The following is a 23,145-nucleotide window of genomic DNA, read 5'->3' on the forward strand; positions in this document are numbered from 1 at the left end:
ATAGAGAGAGAGAGAGTGTGTGTGTGTGTGCAGCTTATTATTGAGAGTGGAATGAGGGAGGTCATTATATCCAATATACAATACTGTATGAACAACAGTTATGAACAGTGCAGTCCTGAGTGTTTAAGCTCGTGTACAGTAGTGAGTTGTGGTGCACTTCTGTTTCCAGTGTTTGTTAGTGTCACCTCTCTAGGGAAAATTTCCTGAAGATGTTGTTGACCTGCTCGAGATCGTACGAGTCCATGCCCTCTGACTGATGAGAGGATGACGAGGAGTGGATGGAGGGTGGGCCATAGGTGTCTGTATCCTCTGTAAAAGGAAGAGTTGAATAGCTTAAGTAAAGTTTAAATGATTCACGCGTTTATTTTAGTGATGTACACTGAGACGTGTGTTTACCCAGATCTGCACAGTCTCCATCAGAGTCCAGGGTGTCGAGGCTAAAAAAGCAAAGCAAAGAGGTAAATTGCATTTTTTTGCATAATGTCTGAGAAAGGTAGAGGAGTAGACTCTTAAATACCATCGCGGCAAGAATTCATGGTCTCCTTCTTTAGTCCTCCTGAGGATGGAGGCCTTCTCTGGAGGCTCAGCGGTTGTGGACATAATGCTGCAGTTTCTGTTACGGGCCTGCAGACCACATGGAAAAAAAACATTGTGTTACCTGCAATTCACCCTAATTCACTTTTTAGTAATTTTTAGATAATCAGATAGGTCTCAGGTGGCACGGTGGCTTAGTGGTTAATACTGTCGCCTTGCACCTCCAGGGTCCGGGTTCGATTCCCGGCCAGATTCGATTCCTGCCTCTGTGTGCGTAGAGTTTGTATGCTGTCCCTGTGCTTGGTGGGTTTCCTCCGGGTACTCCAGTTTCCTCTCACAGTCTAAAGACATGCAGATTAGGCTAATTGGCGTTCCCGAATTGCCTGTTGTGTGTGTGTGTGTTAGTGTGTATGTATGCACTGTGATGGATTGGCACCCTGTCCAGGGTGTACCCTGCCTTGTGCCCTAAGTCTCCTGGAATAGGCTCCGCCCCCCACGACCCTGTACACAGGATAAAGCGGTATAGGCGATGCGATGCAGATGAGTCTCCAGTCTCATTAGCTGAGGCTTAAACAAGCAAATCAGATTTTCCCTCTAACATGACATCATATAAGAAGAGCCCCTCCCCTAGGTTGGTGCTCAGCTCTTTAACATTCTCTGGTTGGGTGTGGTTTGGCTGTAGCCCATTTACATAAACACAGAAATGTTTTGTATGGAAAAGGAGTGAAACAGATAGAGGTTATGTTATATAAATATGTGTGAAACAGTTATCTGAAGGGTATTTAATCTGGAGCACTAACACATGCACACTTTTGGGGAGACCTGTATTAACTTATAAAGGAAATAGTCAAATATGCAACCCTTAATTAAAAACCCAACGTGAAACAAAGTGAAAGAACACACACATCCTTCCTGCGTTAAAGACTTACTGAATGTGCGGTGAAGGCGGAGCTAATTATCATGGGGTGAGTGTCTGGGCTTATGGTGTCTGAGATCTCCCCACTGGCATGATGTGAACCTGCACGAAAGAAGAAGAAGAAAAAAAGGAAAACAAAAAAAAAAGGAAAGGAAGTGAGTGTGGTCGATGCTTCTCACTCTGACATGCAGGGCTGTCGAAGATCAAAAGGAACTCTACCTTGGAAATCCAACAGTTTTGGCGGGGAGATGGGCGATTTCACTCTTATCTGAGGAGGGTAGGGGAACTGTGTCAAAAGCAAACATTCTGGTCCGAAAATATGTTCTGAAACCCAAACCTAATGAACGTGATATTACAGGAAGGCTCACCCCTTTGAGATTCGGTCTGCGTTTAATCTGCGACGGGACGTCGTTGCTGGGCGTGAAGAAGAACATGTCGTCTGAATTCTCCTCCCCCGAGTCCTCGGACGGCCCCTCCAGCTTGGGGTCTGCATGCTCGGCGAGCTGAAATTTGGTCAGGGGTAAAATATCTCGAGGCAGACTCTACGAAAGAGAGATGAGAACAGGAAGTGAGGCCGTGTTTGTTTTATACGCTCCCGGGAATCATAAAAGAACATAGAACCTATTACACATGATATACAACTGTACAGTATATGAGTGGAGGACGTGTGGAAGGTTTGGCATTTCTGTTTGAGAAGCTTAAAGTCACTCGATTAAACACTGAGATACTTTTCACACCTGGGTAAGATCAAAACCCTGGTCTTTGGAGAGCCGCCTCATTTTGGACTCAAGCGTGACTATCTTAGCTTCTTTACGCATGATCTCGATGTGCAGTTCATCGCTCTTCTCCTCCAGCTCGCGGATCTGTTTACGGTACTTGTCTTTGTCGATCAGACACTGAGACACCTGGTTCTGGGCTTCGTCCCGAGCTCGAAATGCCTGTGAGATACATCAGGGGTTATCATGGTATATACAGTATATAAAAATTAAGGGAACACTCATATATATATATATATATATATATATATATATATATATATATAGTCATAGTGTGGCGTTACATTAACTGCTACATAAAAGAATTGTGATATGTAACTAAATAGATTTTTCCTCCCATCTCTAGTAATTATGTTAATAAACGTATTATAAGTGTATTATGATGTTTAACCTGGTCGCGTTCACGTTCCACTTCCTCCAGCTGGAACATGATGGTGTTCATGCGGTTCTTATACATCTCACAGTCCTTCATCAGAGTGGAACACTTCAGCTCAAGGTCCTCCTTCTCCTCAAGGTACTACGGATGAAAGCAAACATTTCTAATCTCAGTGACCCAGGGCACAAGGGAAGACATGCCCAAATGAGATTAATATAATGCAGCACACAGCAAAGCTCTAAGGCACCTCCAGACTAGAAACTCTCAGTCTCAAGTGGCATTGTGCTTTAAACTTACACTTTCATCTTTCTTTTTTTTCATGCTTAAAAAAAAAAGAGACAGAATGTGAGAAAAGCTCTGTGCTATTTCCGTCGAAGACAAGTTCCTGTCCTCGCCTGAATTTTAACACTTTTTGCATGCCAGGTCGAAACCACTGCTAATTAAAGACGCAGCACTTTGAAAGAGGGACTTCACAGGGCAGAGAGCTTCAGCGAGTCTAGGTCTATTGTTACAAGAGGAACTGCTTCGGCTGATTAAAAATATTTCACCAATTATCCGAAGCTGTGACAGGATCGTGTCTTAACTCGGGACATTGTCGAGAGAAGTGGTGAAAACTGCTCGAGACAGCTAAGACACTCCTGTTATGGGCTAATAGTCCGCGGCGCGGTGCGTCCTGGTGCGCGGCGTTACGAGCACAAAGCTGATAATTTTACAAAATTAATCTGCATGTTATTTTTAAACCCTTTATGTGAAGCATCTGCCACAGCGTCTGTCACTGCGTATTTATTGTTACTCTCTGCGTTTATACTGTATGAATCTGTGATTTCCCCTGGAGTAAGAGCTCCTGTTATAGATTAAATTAAATAAATCACTTCCTTTTGACCAATAGGAATTGAGAATTTATGAGCACTGTGGTTTGAAGCCCTGTAACAACCTGCATTTAAACCAAGTCATCTAGTCGTCGACCAAAGCCGAAGTGAACAGGAACAAACAGGAAATAAAGCGGAACAGCGCAGCGGGCATCACCTTGTCCCTGAGCTCCTCGGCCTGCCGCAGCTCTTCATGCAGGTTATAAAGTCTGTTCACCAGCTCCTGTCGATCCTCAAGGGCTTCCTGCCGGTCATGTTCCAGGATGTCCCGGAGGGCCTTGTCTGAGTCCGTCAACGGCCCGGGCTGCAGAGGTGAAGAAAAAAATAAGCACAAGAAACCATGAGTGACAGAATGATATAACCAGGAAAGTTTCTATTGCACTGTTTCTCTTTTTATTGCACTTTTCATATGCTGGAAATACATGTGACCTGTATGAGAGACTGAAGTTCCTGGAGTTTGATCTTCAGAACTTCATTTTCTCGCTCCAGCTCATAAATCTGCTCTTTGCGAGGACGGTTCTCAATATCGTTCTTTAGTTTCAGAGACTGTTTCCTCTCCATCTTGCATTCCTCCTCCACCTTGTTCAGCTTGTGCTTCAGCTGGTCAATCTGAAAAGCAAGGGCAAGGAAGCATTAAAAAGTTTCCACATTTCTATTCGAAGAGTCCTGACCAAAAAAACCCCAAACTGATTAAGATTGATTAGGGATTAGCCCCTCCCCTCCGACCTCCAGCTGCAGGTCTCGACTCCTCATGACCGCCATGTTCTTCTCTTCGCTGAGCTGAGCGTAGCGCATGGCCAGCTGGTAATTTTCATCCTTTACTTTAATGAGCTCATCGTTGCAGTTGTTCCGCTCCTCCTTCATCTTGTTATAGCGCTCCTGGAAGGTGTGCAGCTCCTGGTTGGCGAGTCGCAGCTTCTTCTGTTCGTCCTCCAGCGTGCGACACTTGGCCATGATGTCCACGCGCTGTACGTCCTTGGCCTTCGACTGCTGTTGCAGCTTCATCACTTCGTTCATTAGGAACTGGGTCAGACCCTCAGGGTCCTCCTCTACAGACACAAAGAGATACACAGACAGGCAGGCGTTTTTTAAAAGCTCTACAAGACACAGATCTACCACAAAGGAAAAAAAAATGGAGTGACATGATTAAAGTATTGGAGATGAATAAAAGTTAACAAGAGTGGATAATAAGATTTAGTTTTAAATGTTTATTATTTAACAGCATTAGGATCATCCCTACCAACGATATAAGGGCAACTCTGAGTTGGTTCTTTGCCAGTGACCATCTTGTACAGGTCGGGGTAGTACAGCCCCAGACTTTCCAGGAATACCAGATAGCCCCGCTCGCCTTTAGTGTGAAGAATATCCAGCAGTCGACCTAAAAACAAACATGTAAAACAAACATGTAATCTCTTTATGATTTCCTGGGGTTTCATTTCAAGCGCTTTTGGAGCCGTTTATGCAATGCAGATGAAATTAAAGATGAAATGAACCCATAAACTAATGCATGGATTGGGATTTGGCTGACCCTCACAAAAAAAAAGAAAAGAAAAAAAAAGCTCTTTATTTGATAAACAAAAATAATCAAGTCAGTAAAACAAGATTTATGTTGGGTTACTGAGGTTACAGTGGGAGTTGCAGGCACAGTGTTATTCATCTGGCAGTGCTGCAGCGGTGGTTCCTCAACGCTTCCTGAACAGAAGGTCATTAGGTTCAAGCCCAAGCACCTGCCACTGTTGGGCTTTTGAGCAAGACCCCTGAACCCGCTCTTCTCCAGAGGCGCTGTAGCATGGCTGACCCTGCTTTTCCATCCCAGTTTCCTAACAAACTGGTGGAATATGTTAAGGAATGTACTTTATTGTGGTATAAACTAAAACAAATAAAGAGTTCCTCCTCCTCTTCTCTTAGTGAGCTAGGTTCACAAGGACCTTTGCGCACAAAAAAAAACACTCTAATTAACTTCATTTAACTGACGGCACAAAAGTCAGTACAAGAGTGGGCAAAACCTTTTTTATTAACTAAAATAAGCTGTGCAAATGTAAGTTCCACTCAACACAGTATCCATCACAAGCCGTGCATTTGCACCATCATTGAACCCTACTCTCGAATCCTGTTTGAAAATCCCCTTTTTTGCAGTTGACAGTGTCCCACTGCGTGGTTGTCTTGAATGCTGGTTTCCCCTTCTTTAAACTTCCCTAAACAACACTGCTCTATCAATATTGTGTCGTCCCTGTAAACACAGTGGGAGGCCATCAACTGTGACAAAGGGGATTTTCAAAGAGGATTCGAGAATTGGGGACCAACACGTGCAAATTGAACAAATTATCTTAATTTAAAAAAAATAGCATTACTTTCAGTATGGCCTTAATATTATTTTGCACAATTATTGCATTGTTTATATCGTTAGCAGTGCAGTGTGAAATGCCCCGTAGCACATTAAGGGTCCCATATTTTACTATTTCTTTAACAAGTTAAAAAAATCCGTGTCAACCTGATATTGCTGAGCCACACCGTGCCGGGGAACAGAAAGCTGGGCGGAGGTGAGCAACAAGCCAGGGGAGGTCATCTCCTTATATGAGGTCACAATAGGGGGTAAAACTAAATGGCTCGATTAAGTCTTGGGCGATATATAGTATAAAATCACGTGAGCAGGTTGCAAAGCAATATATCACACTTCTACTCGAATGCTCCATAAAAGACATAATTTAAGCAAGCGAACCTCTACCACAACACTATTTGAATTTTATCTATTTACATCACGTTAGGTCTTGGTTGTTTGATCTTTTCTTGGTCTACACAACGACCTTGAACTCAAGAGCATTTAAGGCTGTAAGTTACTGATCAGAAGTTTGGAGGTTTGGGGCTTTTGTAAAATTAAGAAAATAAACAGGGTGCACTTTCAGCCATCTCTGTCTCCGCGAAAATACTTCTGAAACGCGTTGCTAAAATGAACTGAAACAAGTTGCTGTGAGGTACGTGTGACTAATAATTGAATCTTAATCTCAATCGTACCAGGAACACGAGTACTGCACAATGTAAGTAAAGTTAATTATAAATAACTTTGGAATGCATTTTTGCACAGAACGAGGGGTGTGGAATTTGACCCGGATTATGTACATTATGATCGCGTTCCAGGTGAGAAACTTAACGCTCAGTGTGCAGAGCAGAACGAATTTATAACAACCAAAACCTACTGTAATATACTCATATGCACCTTCATTTTGATTTAAGACGAACCCAGATTATCCCTTTTCCCTGTTCTTGCAATACGCACATGTTGGCATAATGTGTTTTTTATAATACTTATTCCACACCTCATGTTTAATTTAATTTGAAGTTCCAGTTCCTGCTTCATCTGTCCTGTGTTTAGATGATCGCTTTAAGATTAGTCCTATAGCGCCGTCAGCTGCTTTAATACAAGACATTTGGATGGTATTCTGCCGCGCTTGACAGCCACTTTGGATAAAAGCATCTGCCAAATGAATAAATGCAAATGTATTACACCCGCACCCCCCCCCATCACCCCCCCCCCCCCCACCACCATGAGCCTTTAACAAGTGCTTTTTTCCCTGCAAATTGTATTTATATTTTTTTGTAAACAGGTGTATCAGAAATACACATGACGTTTGAGAACAAAGAGAAATGATGTAGATGCACCAAATTCTCAAGGAACACAGCATTAGTCACCAGAGAGCTGTCTAAATGGAGGAAGATCTAAACCAATTCTGATGTGATTCTTTCCTTCAAGTAAGACAACACAGGCTACGAAAAAATATTGCACCCGGGGAGAAATTTTCTAATTTGCCTGTGGCTATTCAAAAGCCGAAAAAAAAAATACTGTGGTTCAGGAAGGAGTGCACTGAAAACAAAACACACACACACACACACACACACACACACTCAAAAAAAAAAAGAAGAGCAGCTGCAGTAGGAGCTCATGGGATTAAAAGCCTCCATTCATCATCATATTACACAACTGGAACAGCACAGTGAGAGATGTGGTGACTGAGTAACTGATTGATGGTGCGATTTGCATGTAAATGTTTTCTGCGTAGAATTTGCATTCTCATATTCCATAGTGTTTAGTCTTGCTGTCAGAGCAGACCGGAATGGGTGCGCTGTCTGAATGAGAGTGTAGGAGAAGGTCCGGGAAACCAGACTGCTCCCAGACACAAACAAACACACTGCAGAAACTCAGGGGTGTGAAACTGTACACACACACACACACACACACACACACACACACACAATACCTGCACGGTTGGGCTTTGTCTGCAGCAGTAAGGAGTTCAGCACCTCGTCCTCATCCTGCTCGTCGATGACCTTACACTGCCTGAGGTAGGAGGTCAGCTTGTGGGGGTTAATGTAGCGACACAGGATGTAGCGGTTCTTCTCGACATTCTCCCACAGCACCTCCTCGTCATCCAGGATGTTTTCAGACCCTCCGTTCTCCATCTCTCCCTGATGAGGTCTGATGTCAGAAAGAAAAGAAAAAATTACATATACGATATACAGTATATACATTCAGGGAACATTTAGTCCCAGTTTGACATGAACGCCCCTCTTATGCATGAGGTGGAACCCTGAGCCTGTTGAGACCTTGAGCAAGAAGCTGACCCTTCACCCTGCACTCTGACCCCAACTCAGCTCCGGCTTATATAAAGATCTTTATATGACATTTATATTATATATAGATAGATAGATGGTATCTATTAGGAAGTAAAAAAAAAAAAGTTTTCTACAGTCAGATAGAAGTCTGCTGTCGCTGTCCTTCACTCGGTACTTCAGCAGAAAGAACAGAAACTGCTTCCAATGACCTGGTGCCTTAGGGTTGAATCCACAGTCAGCGATTAGCACCAAAAGTCACGCGGTTATCTTTACGGGGAAAGTTACGAGTGTTCGTAGAGATGCGGAGGAAACCGGATATGTACCAAATAGTGGGTTTTTTTTGTTTTGGTCTGAGAATTTCATAATAAAATATATATCCAATGATATAGAAATAGGGAGAGAACATGCATTCAACAAAACATCTTATTCGATGATATTAAAATGTCATAACTGGGATCCGCATGGCCTCCGACTTCATTACCAGGAAGCTAATAAAACAGTACTGCGTTAGTGCATCTTATTATTCTGCTTGTTTCTTTTATATATATATATATATATATATATATATATATATATATATATACACAAATTATATAAACAAATGTGGGCTATTATATTAAACCTATATGAATAAATAAATTAATGGCAATTTTTTTATAAATACTGTGCACTTTCCTGGAAAGGAAACATGCAGATGGTTTATGAGCTTTATGATATTTATTTATTCCAGACAAAAAGTGCATGATAAATGAATAAAATAATCAGTAAATAAATAAAGAAGGAAAGAAATACATTTAGGATTTTGGGTTATTAATCGTGTTCACTAATCCTGAATGTAACGGTAACTTTAATTACATTTTAGATTTTTTTAAACGATTTCAGTTTGACGTTGTGGTTTTCGCTTAAGCCGAAATTGTGCAGGAAAACCTGGCTTGTCTGCAGAACTGCATGTAAATGAGACACACCTTAGTTTTGTGTGTGTGTACAGTATGTGTGTGTGTTGTTGTTGTAAGCTCTTAACTCTTCTATATTAATTACAGTTCAGTTATACAGACGTGGTCTACAAACTCCTATTCTCTCTTCATGCAAAGCGTTCAGTAACGCTACACCCAGACCCTAAGACTACCGTCCTGTAACTAAACCCTAGTCCAAGATCCTATCAACATCACTAACATGACCAGTAGTCTAGTCTATCATCCACAGTTTTACACAGCGACGTGAGTGAGTCTGTGATCTCGACATCCTGAATCCAACATCCCACAGACGAAGAACTGACAGATGGAGATGGAGAGCTTCGACCAGCTGCAGCAGAAAGGCTGAGCGTGTTTAGTAACCGATGAACAACTGTGGGTGTGCTGTAAGTTAATCAGCGATCAAAGTCTTTCTGATCCACATAAACTCTGGATGCTTTACATCCAGCCTGTCTGTACGAGATGATCAGGACCGACAGCTTCCTGCGACTTTTATATCCGGACCGCGGGACATCTCAGTCTGGACCAAGCTCGCACCTGGTGTGATGTTTCCTACGTTAAAATAAAAACATGTCATACCTATTAATAAATAGTGGTTGTAGTCTGGAGATGGTTACGGTGATCCAGTCCTGAGATTAAGGCTAAGCTTAATCTTCTCCCTGCTTCAAATTGTTGTCATGGAAACGCTGACAGCCTACGAGCAGCGAGACTTCTGCGTCTCTTGTCGGTCTGTATCTCGTCCCCTCCGCAGTGACGACGCCACAATTCAAATATACTAAGAAAAGGTCAGAGGTTCCATCTAGTTCGAGCATCGCGTAACTTTTACTGCAAACTGGTCTTGATGTTACAGCGTCTTGTGTTAAAGTCACTTGGTTTATTCAGGCATCAAAACAAATACACTTTGCTTATTTCATTTGTTTCGGCATAAAAATCAGTCAGTGAAGATTTTTATTTCATGTAGTTAATGTTTTTTTTTTCTAAAACACTTGAAAACTTAACATTTAAAGTTGAAGCTGTTAAGGTTGACAAGCAACAATTTGCATTCAAGCGGTGCCATTACTTTTGCTCTAGCTTCTTCTTTCTCACACTTGAATGTAATTTGCTTTAAAGTTAGAGTTGTTCTGTTTTAAGTGTCTGATTGCTGTGGCATTTTTTCCACTGAGTTTGAAACTATTTTGTCTCAGACTGTCCTAAACGCAAATGCACATAATTGCTTGTAATTTATAAGAAAGTTTAATAAAAGTCATCACCGATTGTTCTCGACCTTTGACCTTGAATAGGGTCAGATAGGAACTTTGAATATTAAGCTTGAGAACCCTGGATTGTAAGGTATAAGGATTGAGCAGGTGAAGGTCTTTTATTTTGAGAGATCTTTAAGCAGTTAAGCGATGCGAGTTCAAACAGCATACGTGTGATTAGTGCCTTGACTTCACTGACTGACTGGTCACTTTCCTGTCCTGATCTGGAGGAGCCAGAGGTCATCAGTCACTCCCTGATATTTCTCCTTTTTCCTCCTGTTGTATCGGCCAAGAAAACTAATCAGATCTTCCTGCTGTTGTGACCTCCTGATGGAGAAGCTCCACACACACACAGAGTGCTGTGTTACTATGAAGCATGCTCCATTGTAGAGACACACTTATGATAGCTACAGGAATAGTAAAATATTATAAAATATTATTTTTCCAGTGGACACGCCCTTTTCAGTAGGGGCACTCTGACCCGTCTGCAGCCACGCACCTGCCCAGACACAAGCAACTGTGATGCGACTCCTTTGTCTCTGAACCAGCATGAACTTTTTCACCAATGTGAGCTACAGTAGCTCGTCTGTTCAGAAGAAGGATGCTCCATTGTAGAGACACATTTATGATAGCTACAGAAATAGTAAAATATGGGACTTTTAAAGAAAATAAATTAAAGTTTCTGTTTTCAACATGCAAACTTATAAACTTGTTTTATATTATATTATCTTTGCAGCTGTAGCTGTGAAAAAACCCCAAATCTCAGGGACGCTTCCTTCCTCCTTGGTGATGTCGTAACTTGTGGTTTCTATCATAAGTGTGTCTCTACAATGGAGCATGCTTCCTCTGAAGACTTTGCACAACTTTAATGCTCGATGAGGGAATTATGCTGAAATAAATTTAAAAAATGGTGAAATTCACCCTCTAGCCTAAATACTGAGAAATACTCCATGAGAAGTCAGATGGCACATCAGCACAGAGAGGGAGAGGAACACATGCCCTGCAGGTTCATCTGTGAATTACATCAGCAAGGCACTTACACACACACACACACACACACAAAAAGAAACACAGCAAGAGGTTTTGTGTCTACTTTGAATCATAACCAAAAGACGAGCACTTCTGGCGAGCATCTGTTCTGTTTTTGGCACGGTTGAGAAAAGCACTGAAATGGAACAAAAGGCAGGACGAAAATGACTCTCTCATTTCTTTTAAAGGTGAGCCGCGACCAAAAAATGAGTTCATTTGAATGAAATGGTTCAGTATTATTAACATTCCGTATGTACTGAATATTCAAGCTGCATTCTTCTAAGTTCAAGCTTAAACTAAACGTGCAACACTTGCATCATTCAGTCCGGACAGTTCATCTCAGTTAAGGGCCATAAAAATGCAAACAAGGTGTCAGGAAAACGTGTGGGCCTCTTCCCTCTCGACCGGACTCCTCTACACGCGCCGAGCGACTCTGAGTGACACGACACAAGGTGTTTGTTTTAGTGGATCAGGATTAGCAAGACAGCCTTATAAATAGCTATAGGCTCTGAAACACATGCTGTTAAATTTTTATGAGCCACTCGGTCCTTGTAGACAATATCTCCTAATAAATGTTAAGGTAAACGTGTGTGACAGGGCGACTTGTAGATAGTGGCAATAAAAAAATACAGCTACATATTTTTCGTGACAGTGCTGCTGAATATTTATATTAAACCTTTCAATATGGAAAACCTGGTTATTTATAAAGTGTGTGTGGGTGGAGGACGTGTAATCAGTGACGCTAGCTGCAGAAAATGCTTTCGATATTGTTTAAGGAGTGTGTCTTGCTCTCTACACTGCTGTAGATATGAAGGTTAAGAACCGATCAGCCACGACATTATGACCACCTGCATCATATTGAGGAGGTCTCACCCTGCCCTGGTCCCGGATCAGCACATGGACTCCACTAGACCTCTGAAGGTGGTCAGTAGCAGATCCTTTATGTACATCCGCTGGGGACTCCATGGGTCGGACTTGCACATCCCACAGACACTTGATTGTCTTGACAGTTTGAATCTAAAAAAATTGAGGGTGAATCACCACCTTAAACTCTCAAAGCATTGCTGAACCATGTGTGCAGTGTATCAGGGTGCATCATCAGGCAACACCTTCTCCATGACGTCGTGTACTCGGTCAGGAACAGTGTTTGGATACAGTAGGTGGTATGTGTTAGAGTAACATCCACACGGATCTTGAGGTTTCCCAGCCGAACATCGGCCTGGGCATTACACTGTCTCCGCCCTTTCCCTCTCCGCTGGTGGAGAAGAGATTAACCCAAGTACTGAAGAAACTGAAATAACTTAAATGCGAAAAAGTTAATGCAGTCCAGTTCTGATGCTCTCGTGCCCATTGTAAGCCCTATTTTTCCAGTGGACACGCCCTTTACAGTAGGGGCACTCTGACCCGTCTGCAGCCACGCACCTCCCCATACACAACCAACTGTGATGCCACTCCTTTGTCTCTAAACCAGCATGAACTTTTTCCACAATGTGAGCTACAGTAGCTCTTCTGTTGGATCAGAGTCAGCCTTCGCTCTGCACGAGCATCAGTGAGCTTTGGCCGTCCATGACCCTGTCGCCAGTTCATCATTTTTTTTTTCCTCCCTTGGAGTACCTTTGACACGTAGGTCCTGACCAGTGCAGCCGGAGAACATCCCATAATACCAGCTGTTCTGGGGAGCTCTGACCCAGTCGTCCAGACATAACAAACTGGCTCTTGTGAAATTCACTCAGATCCTACACATCAACTACACATCAACTTTTTCAAATGTTCGCTGCCTAATACCTCTCTCTCTCTCTCACACACACACACACACACACAGACACCTGGGAGGATATGAGTGCCTTCTAACAGTAAGAGTTATTACTCATCACATTAATGATTTATACCTCAAAGTGACATTTAAAGGTGGAGTCAGTGGAAAGCTTCAGACGTCGCCGATGACACCCTCCTTCGGAGAGAATCCCTTTACACACAACCTCTCGGAGGAGGACCGCAGATGACCCGAGCAGCTCGGTTAACCGCTGAGAAGCGCATGGGGAGTCTGGAAATAATTCTTCTCGCATAGACAATCCGGCCGAGTTCTGATCTGTTGTAGGATATCCCTGACTCGTGCAGAAGTCCATTGTGTGTTTATTTCCTGAACCTGGAGCAGCCCGTCTGTTCACCTGGTCACCCGGAGCTGTGTAAGTCCTGCTGTGTTTCTCCTTCACTCTCACAGACCCACACACAGGACTCTCTTTTTAATCTCTTGTTGCCATAAATCTGATAAAGCCCACAGATCGGATGCATGTTAAGGACAGATTGGGTCTTTTACACACACACACACACACACACACATACACACTGTCCTCTTAAGGCCAGACTGAAGTTAAATGAGACTATGACAATGGCCCATTTTCATTTCCCGACTCATTATGTGACGAGTTTAATAATAAAAAGCCATGACACTTTAATATACATAATGAAAACGGAAACTAAACTGAAACTTGATTATTCACATTACTTTATAAAAATAAGCAGTAGTACCAGTCATACAATAAAAGTCCATTTTTAGCAATTCTCTCTCCCTGATCTCTCAAAATTAAAACTCTCTCTCTCTCTTTCTTTACACTACTGAGATTTACTAGTCTTTCTTTCTTTCTTTCTTTCCTTGTGTGTGTGTGTGTGTGTGTGTGTGTGTGTTCAGGGTATGATGCATTCACACTCTCTGGCTAGTGTCGCTACAACACAACTGAACCTTTTTATTTTATTTGTGTTTTTTTTTTACACAAACACATTACGTTGTCATGCTATGATACAGAATGTCCCGAGCATTAGGCATTTAACTCTTTAACTCCCGAACTTAATATTCATTATAAAGCACGATACTCAGTAAACGCATTGAAATTCATGTACAAACTATATACCATAAAAAAAAATAGGAAACGTTCTGAAAGGGTTTGTCTTGATTTCTTCTTACAATTTCTAAGATCACAAAAACCTGTAAATTAAAAAAATTGGGTTTGGGTTTATACTCACTGTAGTTACTGAACCAAAGTGAGGAATGTGAGTCTGGAGACACCGAGAGCTCATGGGGTTATAAAGGTTTAATGAAAATGTTAAAACTCAGGTCTAATTAGGAAGGAAAAATATCTATATTATTTGTAAAAAAACAGCAGCACGTCAGAACTAGTGTAATTTAAAGAGTTTTGTATCTCCTGCATGAACTAGGAGGATTCATTCTGTCTCCAGCACCTGAGTAGTTGTACATTAACATTTATAACGCGCACAGTTAATATGAATTACAGTAACATACAGTATCTCATGCAAATGTGTGTGTGTATCGACTTTAGTCTCCTCTCTTACATGAGCTGGTCTTCCAGTAAGAGTTACTAGTTAATTGTGAAAATATTGATCATTTGTCATCATCTGCACCTGTTTCTCACTGGTTCAGGCCTTAAGTTAGATGTTATTTTTATTCTTAAATGATTCATACAGTAGGTCACTGTGTAGATTAACAAACACAAAAGATTGGTCTGAAAATGTTCAGGTACAGGGTGGAGGGACTGAAGTGAACATGATGAGGGACAAAAACATGCAGACAGAAAAATCCTGCAGAAAGCCTGGAGATCTGTTCCTCAAAACTACATTTAATACAATACAGGAAGATCAGGATCTCTGGAAGCAGAATATGATGAAACGAGTGGACTGAAGACCTTCGCACAGAACTCTTTATTCGTCTATGTTATTCTTCTTGTTTTCTTTTTAATATATAAAGGAAAATGAGCCAAATGTTTAATATAAATCATTAAAGAAGAAAGAGGAATTTCCAAAATCTTTAACAGAACCTGATAATTAAACAAGAACCATCAGGTTTCTACACAATCTAACAAAGCATTTAAAGCAAAAGGGAGTCGTACATAATATGAAAAAAAAAAAACTTTTACCTTTGTGTAGAAATTCAATTGGACTTTTTACTCAACAAAAAACATTTTGTATTAAATATTGAAATCTTTCAAAACAGAAACTTTCAGTTTGAAAGATCAACCTGTACTGTGTAAACAATTCTGACCTTCTGTAGTTTTTACATATTGATATTATTTCTATTTCATTAAAACACATTAAGTAAGTATTGCACTGAATTCTGTTTAATTACTTTAACCTAAACATACTGTTTACATTTTTACTATTATTTATTTTTATTCCATGTTTTACTTGAGGGAAACTTTGGCCCTTAATGTTAATATCTTGGGAATCAGTGTAGCGTTTTATTCTAAATTAATCATGTCACACACTCACACATCTGGATTAAATTTGCATTTAAAGATTCTGTTTAGACACTGAAAACACCTGACAGTCGGAACGTGATTAAACTGACTTGACTGGATCCCATAGCGATCGGACGACAAACGGATCACAGCCCGCCGTTCAGTGTGTGTGGAAATCACACCAGTTAGTAAGGTTTTAATCCGGTTTAAGTTAAACCGGCTTCTTACTGCATGCAACATGAATTTTACATGAAGTAACTCAATAATTTCCATGTCATTTTTAATTAATAGATTCATGGTTTCTTAAAGTTTATGCAGCAGTTTTATAAAGCAAGTTTTGTTTAAAATTTAAAAATGAAAAACTTTGTTTAAATTCATATTAAGTTTGGCCCTCAGTTACAACACAAATACTGTACAGGCACTGATGTGTCACTCTGATGATCTGTAACTTACACTGAGATGATGCACCCAATACTAACCCATACTAAAGCTTATACACCCAATACTAACCCATACTAAAGCTTATACACCCAATACTAACTCATACTAAAGCTTATACACCCAATACTAACCCATACTAAAGCTTATACACCCAATACTAACTCATACTAAAGCTTATACACCAAATACTAACTCATACTAAAGCTTATACACCCAATACTAACTCATACTAAAGCTTATACACCCAATACTAACTCATACTAAAGCTTATACACCCAATACTAACCCATACTAAAGCTTATACACCCAATACTAACCCATACTAAAGCTTATACACCCTATACTAACTCATACTAAAGCTTATACACCAAATACTAACTCATACTAAAGCTTATACACCCTATACTAACTCATACTAAAGCTTATACACCCAATACTAACTCATACTAAAGCTTATACACCCAATACTAACTCATACTAAAGCTTATACACCAAATACTAACCCATACTAAAGCTTATACACCCAATACTAACCCATACTAAAGCTTATACACCCTATACTAACTCATACTAAAGCTTATACACCCAATACTAACTCATACTAAAGCTTATACACCCAATACTAACCCATAATAAAGCTTATACACCCAATACTAACCCATACTAAAGCTTATACACCAAATACTAACCCATACTAAAGCTTATACACCCAATACTAACTCATACTAAAGCTTATACACCCAATACTAACCCATACTAAAGCTTATACACCCAATACTAACTCATACTAAAGCTTATACACCCAATACTAACCCATACTAAAGCTTATACACCAAATACTAACTCATACTAAAGCTTATACACCCAATACTAACCCATACTAAAGCTTATACACCCAATACTAACTCATACTAAAGCTTATACACCCAATACTAACCCATACTAAAGGTTATACACCCTATACTAACCCATACTAAAGCTTATACACCCTATACTAACCCATACTAAAGCTTATACACCCTATACTAACCCAAAACTAACTACATATTGAAGGTGATACACCAAATCCTAAGACAATAATAACTAAATACTGCCTTAATGTTGATGGTGATACACCAAACACTAACCCAACACCGAGCAAACACCGTCACTAGCTCAAAACTGGCAGTGATTCACTGATTACTAACAGTACTGATGGTGATACCTCCAATACTTACACAATACTATTTAAATACTAACTCAGTACTGATGGAGATTCACCCAATACTCACCCAATAACGAAGGTATTTCCACACTCCTTCAGTACAGATATTCTCAGTAGCTACATTACAATTTTATATAAATCAGAACTTTTTTATGGAATGTTTCTTCAGTGATGGCCAGAGTCACAATTTTATTTTATGTAATAAACAATTAAAATGTTTTCCAGGTCTGATTACTGACAGATCCATTATACAAAAATTTATCAGCTCAGTTTGCGCAACAACAAAAGTGTTTAAAAAAAGGGACTACAAAAAAAAAACAATTGTTGGGAAAGACATCATGGCGTGACATTTTACCTGCTCAAGGATTTAACGCTCATAAGAACAATCTAAAACAAGAGCTTTATGAGACATAATTATTTATTACACAAATATTTCTTCACCATGCCATTCTCTAGCTATTAAAAATTGCAAGTTTAAAAAAAGAAAGAAAAAAAAGTTTATTTTTCAAATTTAAAATTAAATAAAATAAATTTGTAATATTTTTTAAAACTGTAAAATGTTAACATTAAATTCCAAAAGGCATATCCTGAAACATATAAATTATAAACTAATTAAATTGAAACAAATTTATGCCTCAATCCTGCTTTTAATTATTTAGAACTGCATGGATTTTATTTTGCATAAATGTTCCTGATATTCTCAAATTAAATTATGGCTGCAATGTGAAATATGATATTTCCTCTAATGATGTCAGTAGTTGCATCATTTGATGTTTAAAATGAGTTTGTTGATGTATAAATTTAGCAATGAAATTTTGATGCAAATGTTCATGTTGAAGTGTGTACACATTTTTGGGCCCCTACAGTAAATACTGTACATAAATATATATATTTCAGGTCTTAACAGTTAAAAATTGATGAACCAAGCACAGAAACAGAAAGTGATTTCATAAAGAGATTTTTCATTTCAAGAAAAATATGTTCATTATAGTCTGATACAAACAGTTGTATTTTGTGTAAAATTTTAGTTTTTTAACTAATGTTTTTTAAAACAGCCATAAGTGAACTTGTCCACTACGTATGAACAGTGTATGACTCTCCCACCCTGAACCCTGTACTTGAGTTTAAATACTGTAGAGGCACTGCTGAAGGTGATGTCCTGTAAATTTCATATTTTTTTATGTTATCCAAAGCTAGTTTCTTTTCACTGTAGAAACAGTTTATTTGTTAATCGTTTGGTTTTTTAGGAAATGCACTTTTTCCCAAAAGAATTTCTAAAGGAATTTAGCTTTTTTTTTTATTTAAGTTAACTGTATAGTTCTGTTTACTGATTTATTTGTGAAACAACATGAAATATACTCATGTATACTCATATCACCGGTTCTGGCAGAAAAGTCACACCAGGTGTTAGAGCAGCACTATCAGTCCCTGCTATTGATTATCAGGCTGAGACCCTGTGGTTCTCTTGAGGACGGAGTCATGTGATGGACAGTAAGGTGATGGACATCAGAGGGAATCGATGAAATGTGTAGAAATCAAGCGGGGGGGCGATGGGGTTAGAAATGTTAATCAGCCGCATCAGACTCAGGCTTCGTCTCCCTTTCGTCTTCTAGCTCAGGTAATAACTAACTGGAAACAATCCACAGGGTTTTCCCCCCTCACACACACACACACACACACCAAACTCTTAGCATAACAAGTGACACACCATTCTGTCAAATTTCTGCACAACGTCTTTGTGACTCAGCCGACTCATTCACGGAGCTGCACTCACACTTGCAGCGCGGACGGGTGCACAAACCTTCGGCTTCTGCCCACACCCCCAGCTTACAATACAACCCTAACCAAGTTTCCTCTGAGCTTATTTTGGAGGAGGTGACTAACATCTTCACTTCCTCATTTCGAGAACAGATGTTCAATCTCGCCTCTTCATGTGAGATCAAGCTTTGAAAGGCGGAGGCAGGCTTTCTCACAAGCTGTGTTTACTTATAGGACGCCAGGATGGGGTTCACCATCGAAAAAAAACCGATTCAAAATCTAACGTTCTATTGCATCATTGTCACAAATAAAGCGTCAAGCAAAGAGAGTGGGCTAATATGAAGCTTAAACTAGATCGGCCTTAAGACTTAAATGTTATCTGTGTAAAAGATTACAGACGTGCACCTCAGAGAAAAAGTGCACTCAAAGACCTAAAGATTTTTTTCTGCACTTGATTGGACAGAGTGCAATCTGATCTCTTTCTAGCTAAAGCTGTATTTTTGGAACAAAAAAAAGAGAGAAAAAAAAAAAAAAGAGTCACACGGATAGTTTTCTCTATCCTGTTTCACTATAGTTTCCTCTCAATCTTCTTCCCCCAGGACCGGGACCGAAACTGTTTCGCACTCGTGGTGGAGAGTGATGTCGAGCGGAAGTGCTCACCACGTGTTCAAGCCACCCTGTCTGATTTTAGCACAACCACGAACCAACAGAGCGTCTCCAGCCAATGGGCTGCAGCCTTGCTCCTCCAGCCTACCGGCGCTTAGGAGCTGCGGTGAGCTGTTTTGTGTGAAACTGAAACACAATGTGAAGCAGTGCAGCGGCCTCCGTCGACCAAGCCCTTACTACTGCTAGAATTTCACATCTCAGAGCCAGAGATGCCGAGAAGCTTTTCAGCCGCTTCAGGAAAGTGCAGATCAGAGATAAGGGGGCTACAAACGGCAGCGAACAAGCAGTAACACTCCTGTGAGACAACAGGGCGTGGCTGTGTCGCTTAGGCACGATCGCTGTATGACAGAATTAGCAGTGGCGCAGTGAAGCAGATGACCGTCAAAGGACCAGACTGCAGGAGCTCAAATTGTACTAACGCTTAAACCAAAACAAGCAACTGCTCACGTAGTCTTATCCTTCTGAAAGGAGACCTCCTGCACAAATGAAGTAAAGTGAATAATGAGGCCGACGTGTGAGTGCTTTCAGTCTGTTTGTTTTGACGGAACTGTGAACGCCATCGTCAATGGATTGCATTCATGTACACATAACGTGAAGGGGGATGCATCATTGATAATTGAGTTTTCTGGTGACTTAAAGCACAATAAACATTTCACTCCTTGGAACGAAAAGCTATTAACCGCCGTTCTGCATCCATAAATTGTATTTGATCTCTATTTCCTATTTAGCATGTATATTTTCTTAACCTTCAAAACACACACGTGTATCTACATCACTTATTTAGCTGAATCCATTCGGACTTAATTACACTTTTAAACAGCAACAATCACATTTAGGAGCCATTAACAGTATATATATATATATATATATATATATATATATATATATATACACACACACATCAACTGCTCTTCCCTTTATCACATCAGAAATTCCGCAGCGTCTATAATGGAGTTTTACTTCCTTCGCACATATATATATATATATATATATATATATATATATATATATATATACATACCGAGGCATGACTTTTTCCAAGGCAAAGCACCATTTTAAATTCATACCTGTATTCATAATGAGAAAATCCTAAAAGCAGGGATTGGATGAGCATGAAAGTTTCTTGGCAGTCCAAAATAAATATTTCAAATAAAATTAGAGAAGCTAATCAACTCGACGAATGAAAGTGCTACAACCAGAACAACAGAGCGGGTTATTAGAAGGTCTAAAACATGCCTAGACTTTAAAATATCATTATAGCTCTTTGCTGTTAATTTTCTCAAATCTGATTGGCCAGAAGGTGTTCATGCATTTTTGAAAACACCACAGCATCGACGCTGGTGCTGCCTACAGGTTTTGTATTAATGTACTTGGGCGAATATGCCCAAACACCTATTTTGATATAAAATATACATTTCCCTGTAATATATTTGTAGAGTTTAGATGTTGCTTCTTACTTAGTTTTCCCTTTATATCCATATATCCTTATTTTATGTTTTATGTTTATAAATGGTCTTAATGTACTGTACTTAATGTAACCAGTAAACCTTAAATGATTGAATGCCTCATGAATGAAGCCATAAAACTGTTACATTTACAGAAGACTTTAAGAACAGTACAGTAATGAGACTCATCGCCGCAGTAAAACATTTCAACGTTACAAACGTTTTAAAGAAGTCCGTACGTCTGTGAATGACGATCCCGGCCCGAGGTGGCTCGGAGCCTCACTGCAGTCGCTCATGTGAACATTCAGCAAGTGGAACGCCTGATCCTTATGGTTTTACACAATCATAAACCAATACAGTTTGCCACTTGTTATTGCCTCGTCCCCAGTACAGTCCTGACCTCACTCCAAGCCATGTTTGGGACATTAAAGGAGTTCAATCATGAGAAAACTTTCTACCTTGATGGTGTTCAAGCACTAGTAAGACACTGGGATAAGTGCATTAGTGTATCAGGGGATTATATAGAGACATAAAGGGAGTGTTTACTCTCAGGACTGTGTTCTGTTATTCTACAATCAAAAGTCACACTTCCTGAACACAAAAGTAATGCACAGCAAGGTAAACACACACACACACACACACAAACACAAAACCCCCCACACACACAAACACCCACACACACAAAACAATAATAATAATAATAATAAAAATAGTGTAAACAGCGGTTCTTTTAAATATGGGATGTTTAAAGCAAAACTCTTTCAAAATTATTCACACTTTTGAGATGTAAGATATACTTATATCAACATACAGACATACTCCTTTGTTGAATCTAAAATGCTGATTATACAGGTTGCTGATTGAGAAAAAAAAATACACACCACTCACCTGTTAGCTGCCTAGCACATTGCTAACAACACACAAACACAGCGGCGTTTAGAACTTTATCTGTCGAAGCAAATGATGTGATTCTGACCAGCAAATTTAAAGCTAAATATGTAATGCTGAATTATATTTTAAATATAAAAACTAAAAAAAAAAAAAAAAAAGTATATTATTTAATGATAAAAAATGATCATGTGGGCAAATTTCCAGAGTATAATACACTGTGGGAAATATCTGCTTCTCGCCATGATGCGCCACAGCACCTTAATTATTCCAATTCAATTCAGGTTTATTTATATAGAACATTTAACAATGGTCGCCAAGCAGCTTTTAAAAATCACTGATTGTTTTTATTAATATTATTTTAACATTACAAATGTCCTATAAGCGGGTTACAGAAAATCTCACAAGCTAATAAAAACAACTCACTCTAAAATGTAGACTAAAGTCTATTCATGGAGAATTGGGATGATCTCAAGCATGATCAGACATGCCAAGAATGTTTTTGATTAAAAAAAATGTAGATAATATTTTATTAACCTGGTGAGTCAGGCTGCGCTAAAATGCAGTGTTTTTTTTTACGGTGGTTAACAACACAGAGTAAACAGATGCAGTTTTGTCAAGAGTCAGCTGGCACGTGGACAACCACACAATCATACACACTGTACAACAGTTCAGTGCAAAAGTCTTCAGCCATTTCTTTTCGTATTTTGCTTCCAAAGAGCCAAATGTACCTGTATTGTTTAACGTCGTCTTGAGGAACAGTTCTCCAGACTTACTGAAGAAGACTTACTTGCTTTTTTGTCTTTCATCATGTTTACTCCAGGCCCTGCACCTGATCTGTTTCAGAGGAATGATTTGTGTTTGTTAAGCAACAGAGTGACCTAGGAATCATTCAAGCATTTAAAAAAATCCATCTAACCTAAGTCTTGACCCAGTGAGAAACAGGTGCAGATCGTAACAGATGATCAGGAGGTGATTAGTAACTGCTGATGCTGAGGGGTTGGAACAGACGAGAGGGGAAATGAGGTCGCTGCCGAAGCTGTTACATAAACAACTAGTTTTTAAATTTTATCTTTAGCCAATTTGCAGCACTTTAAAACAACATTTTTTTTGTAACAAAGTTTTCTACTATTTCTACTACTTTTCTACTATTAATATAAGGAAATGAGGGATAGC

The 23,145-nt window shown here is 39.7% G+C and overlaps 1 protein-coding gene across 2 annotated transcripts in view; it reads right to left on the reverse strand.

Moving 5' to 3' along the window:
• The window catches only part of card11 (caspase recruitment domain family, member 11), a 42,781-nt gene that overhangs the window by 15,629 nt on the left and 4,007 nt on the right, over window positions 1-23,145 (reverse strand). Inside the window, exons 2-15 of one of the 2 annotated variants that reach the window (XM_053492394.1) lie at window positions 7,725-7,942; window positions 4,712-4,849; window positions 4,198-4,520; window positions 3,901-4,080; window positions 3,629-3,775; window positions 2,618-2,743; window positions 2,188-2,388; window positions 1,819-1,992; window positions 1,670-1,718; window positions 1,464-1,552; window positions 756-875; window positions 518-624; window positions 397-437; window positions 186-309 (exon numbers count right to left, since the gene is read on the reverse strand). In XM_053492394.1, coding sequence (XP_053348369.1) covers window positions 186-309; window positions 397-437; window positions 518-624; window positions 756-875; window positions 1,464-1,552; window positions 1,670-1,718; window positions 1,819-1,992; window positions 2,188-2,388; window positions 2,618-2,743; window positions 3,629-3,775; window positions 3,901-4,080; window positions 4,198-4,520; window positions 4,712-4,849; window positions 7,725-7,926 — 2,021 coding nt within the window. In that variant the 5' untranslated portion in view covers window positions 7,927-7,942. The remainder of the gene's footprint in view (window positions 1-185; window positions 310-396; window positions 438-517; window positions 625-755; window positions 876-1,463; window positions 1,553-1,669; window positions 1,719-1,818; window positions 1,993-2,187; window positions 2,389-2,617; window positions 2,744-3,628; window positions 3,776-3,900; window positions 4,081-4,197; window positions 4,521-4,711; window positions 4,850-7,724; window positions 7,943-23,145) is intronic. The other variant, XM_053492395.1, reaches the window with a different exon arrangement.

Source organism: Clarias gariepinus, chromosome 3 (genome assembly GCF_024256425.1).
Source record: "Clarias gariepinus isolate MV-2021 ecotype Netherlands chromosome 3, CGAR_prim_01v2, whole genome shotgun sequence".
Lineage (NCBI taxonomy): Eukaryota > Metazoa > Chordata > Actinopteri > Siluriformes > Clariidae > Clarias > Clarias gariepinus.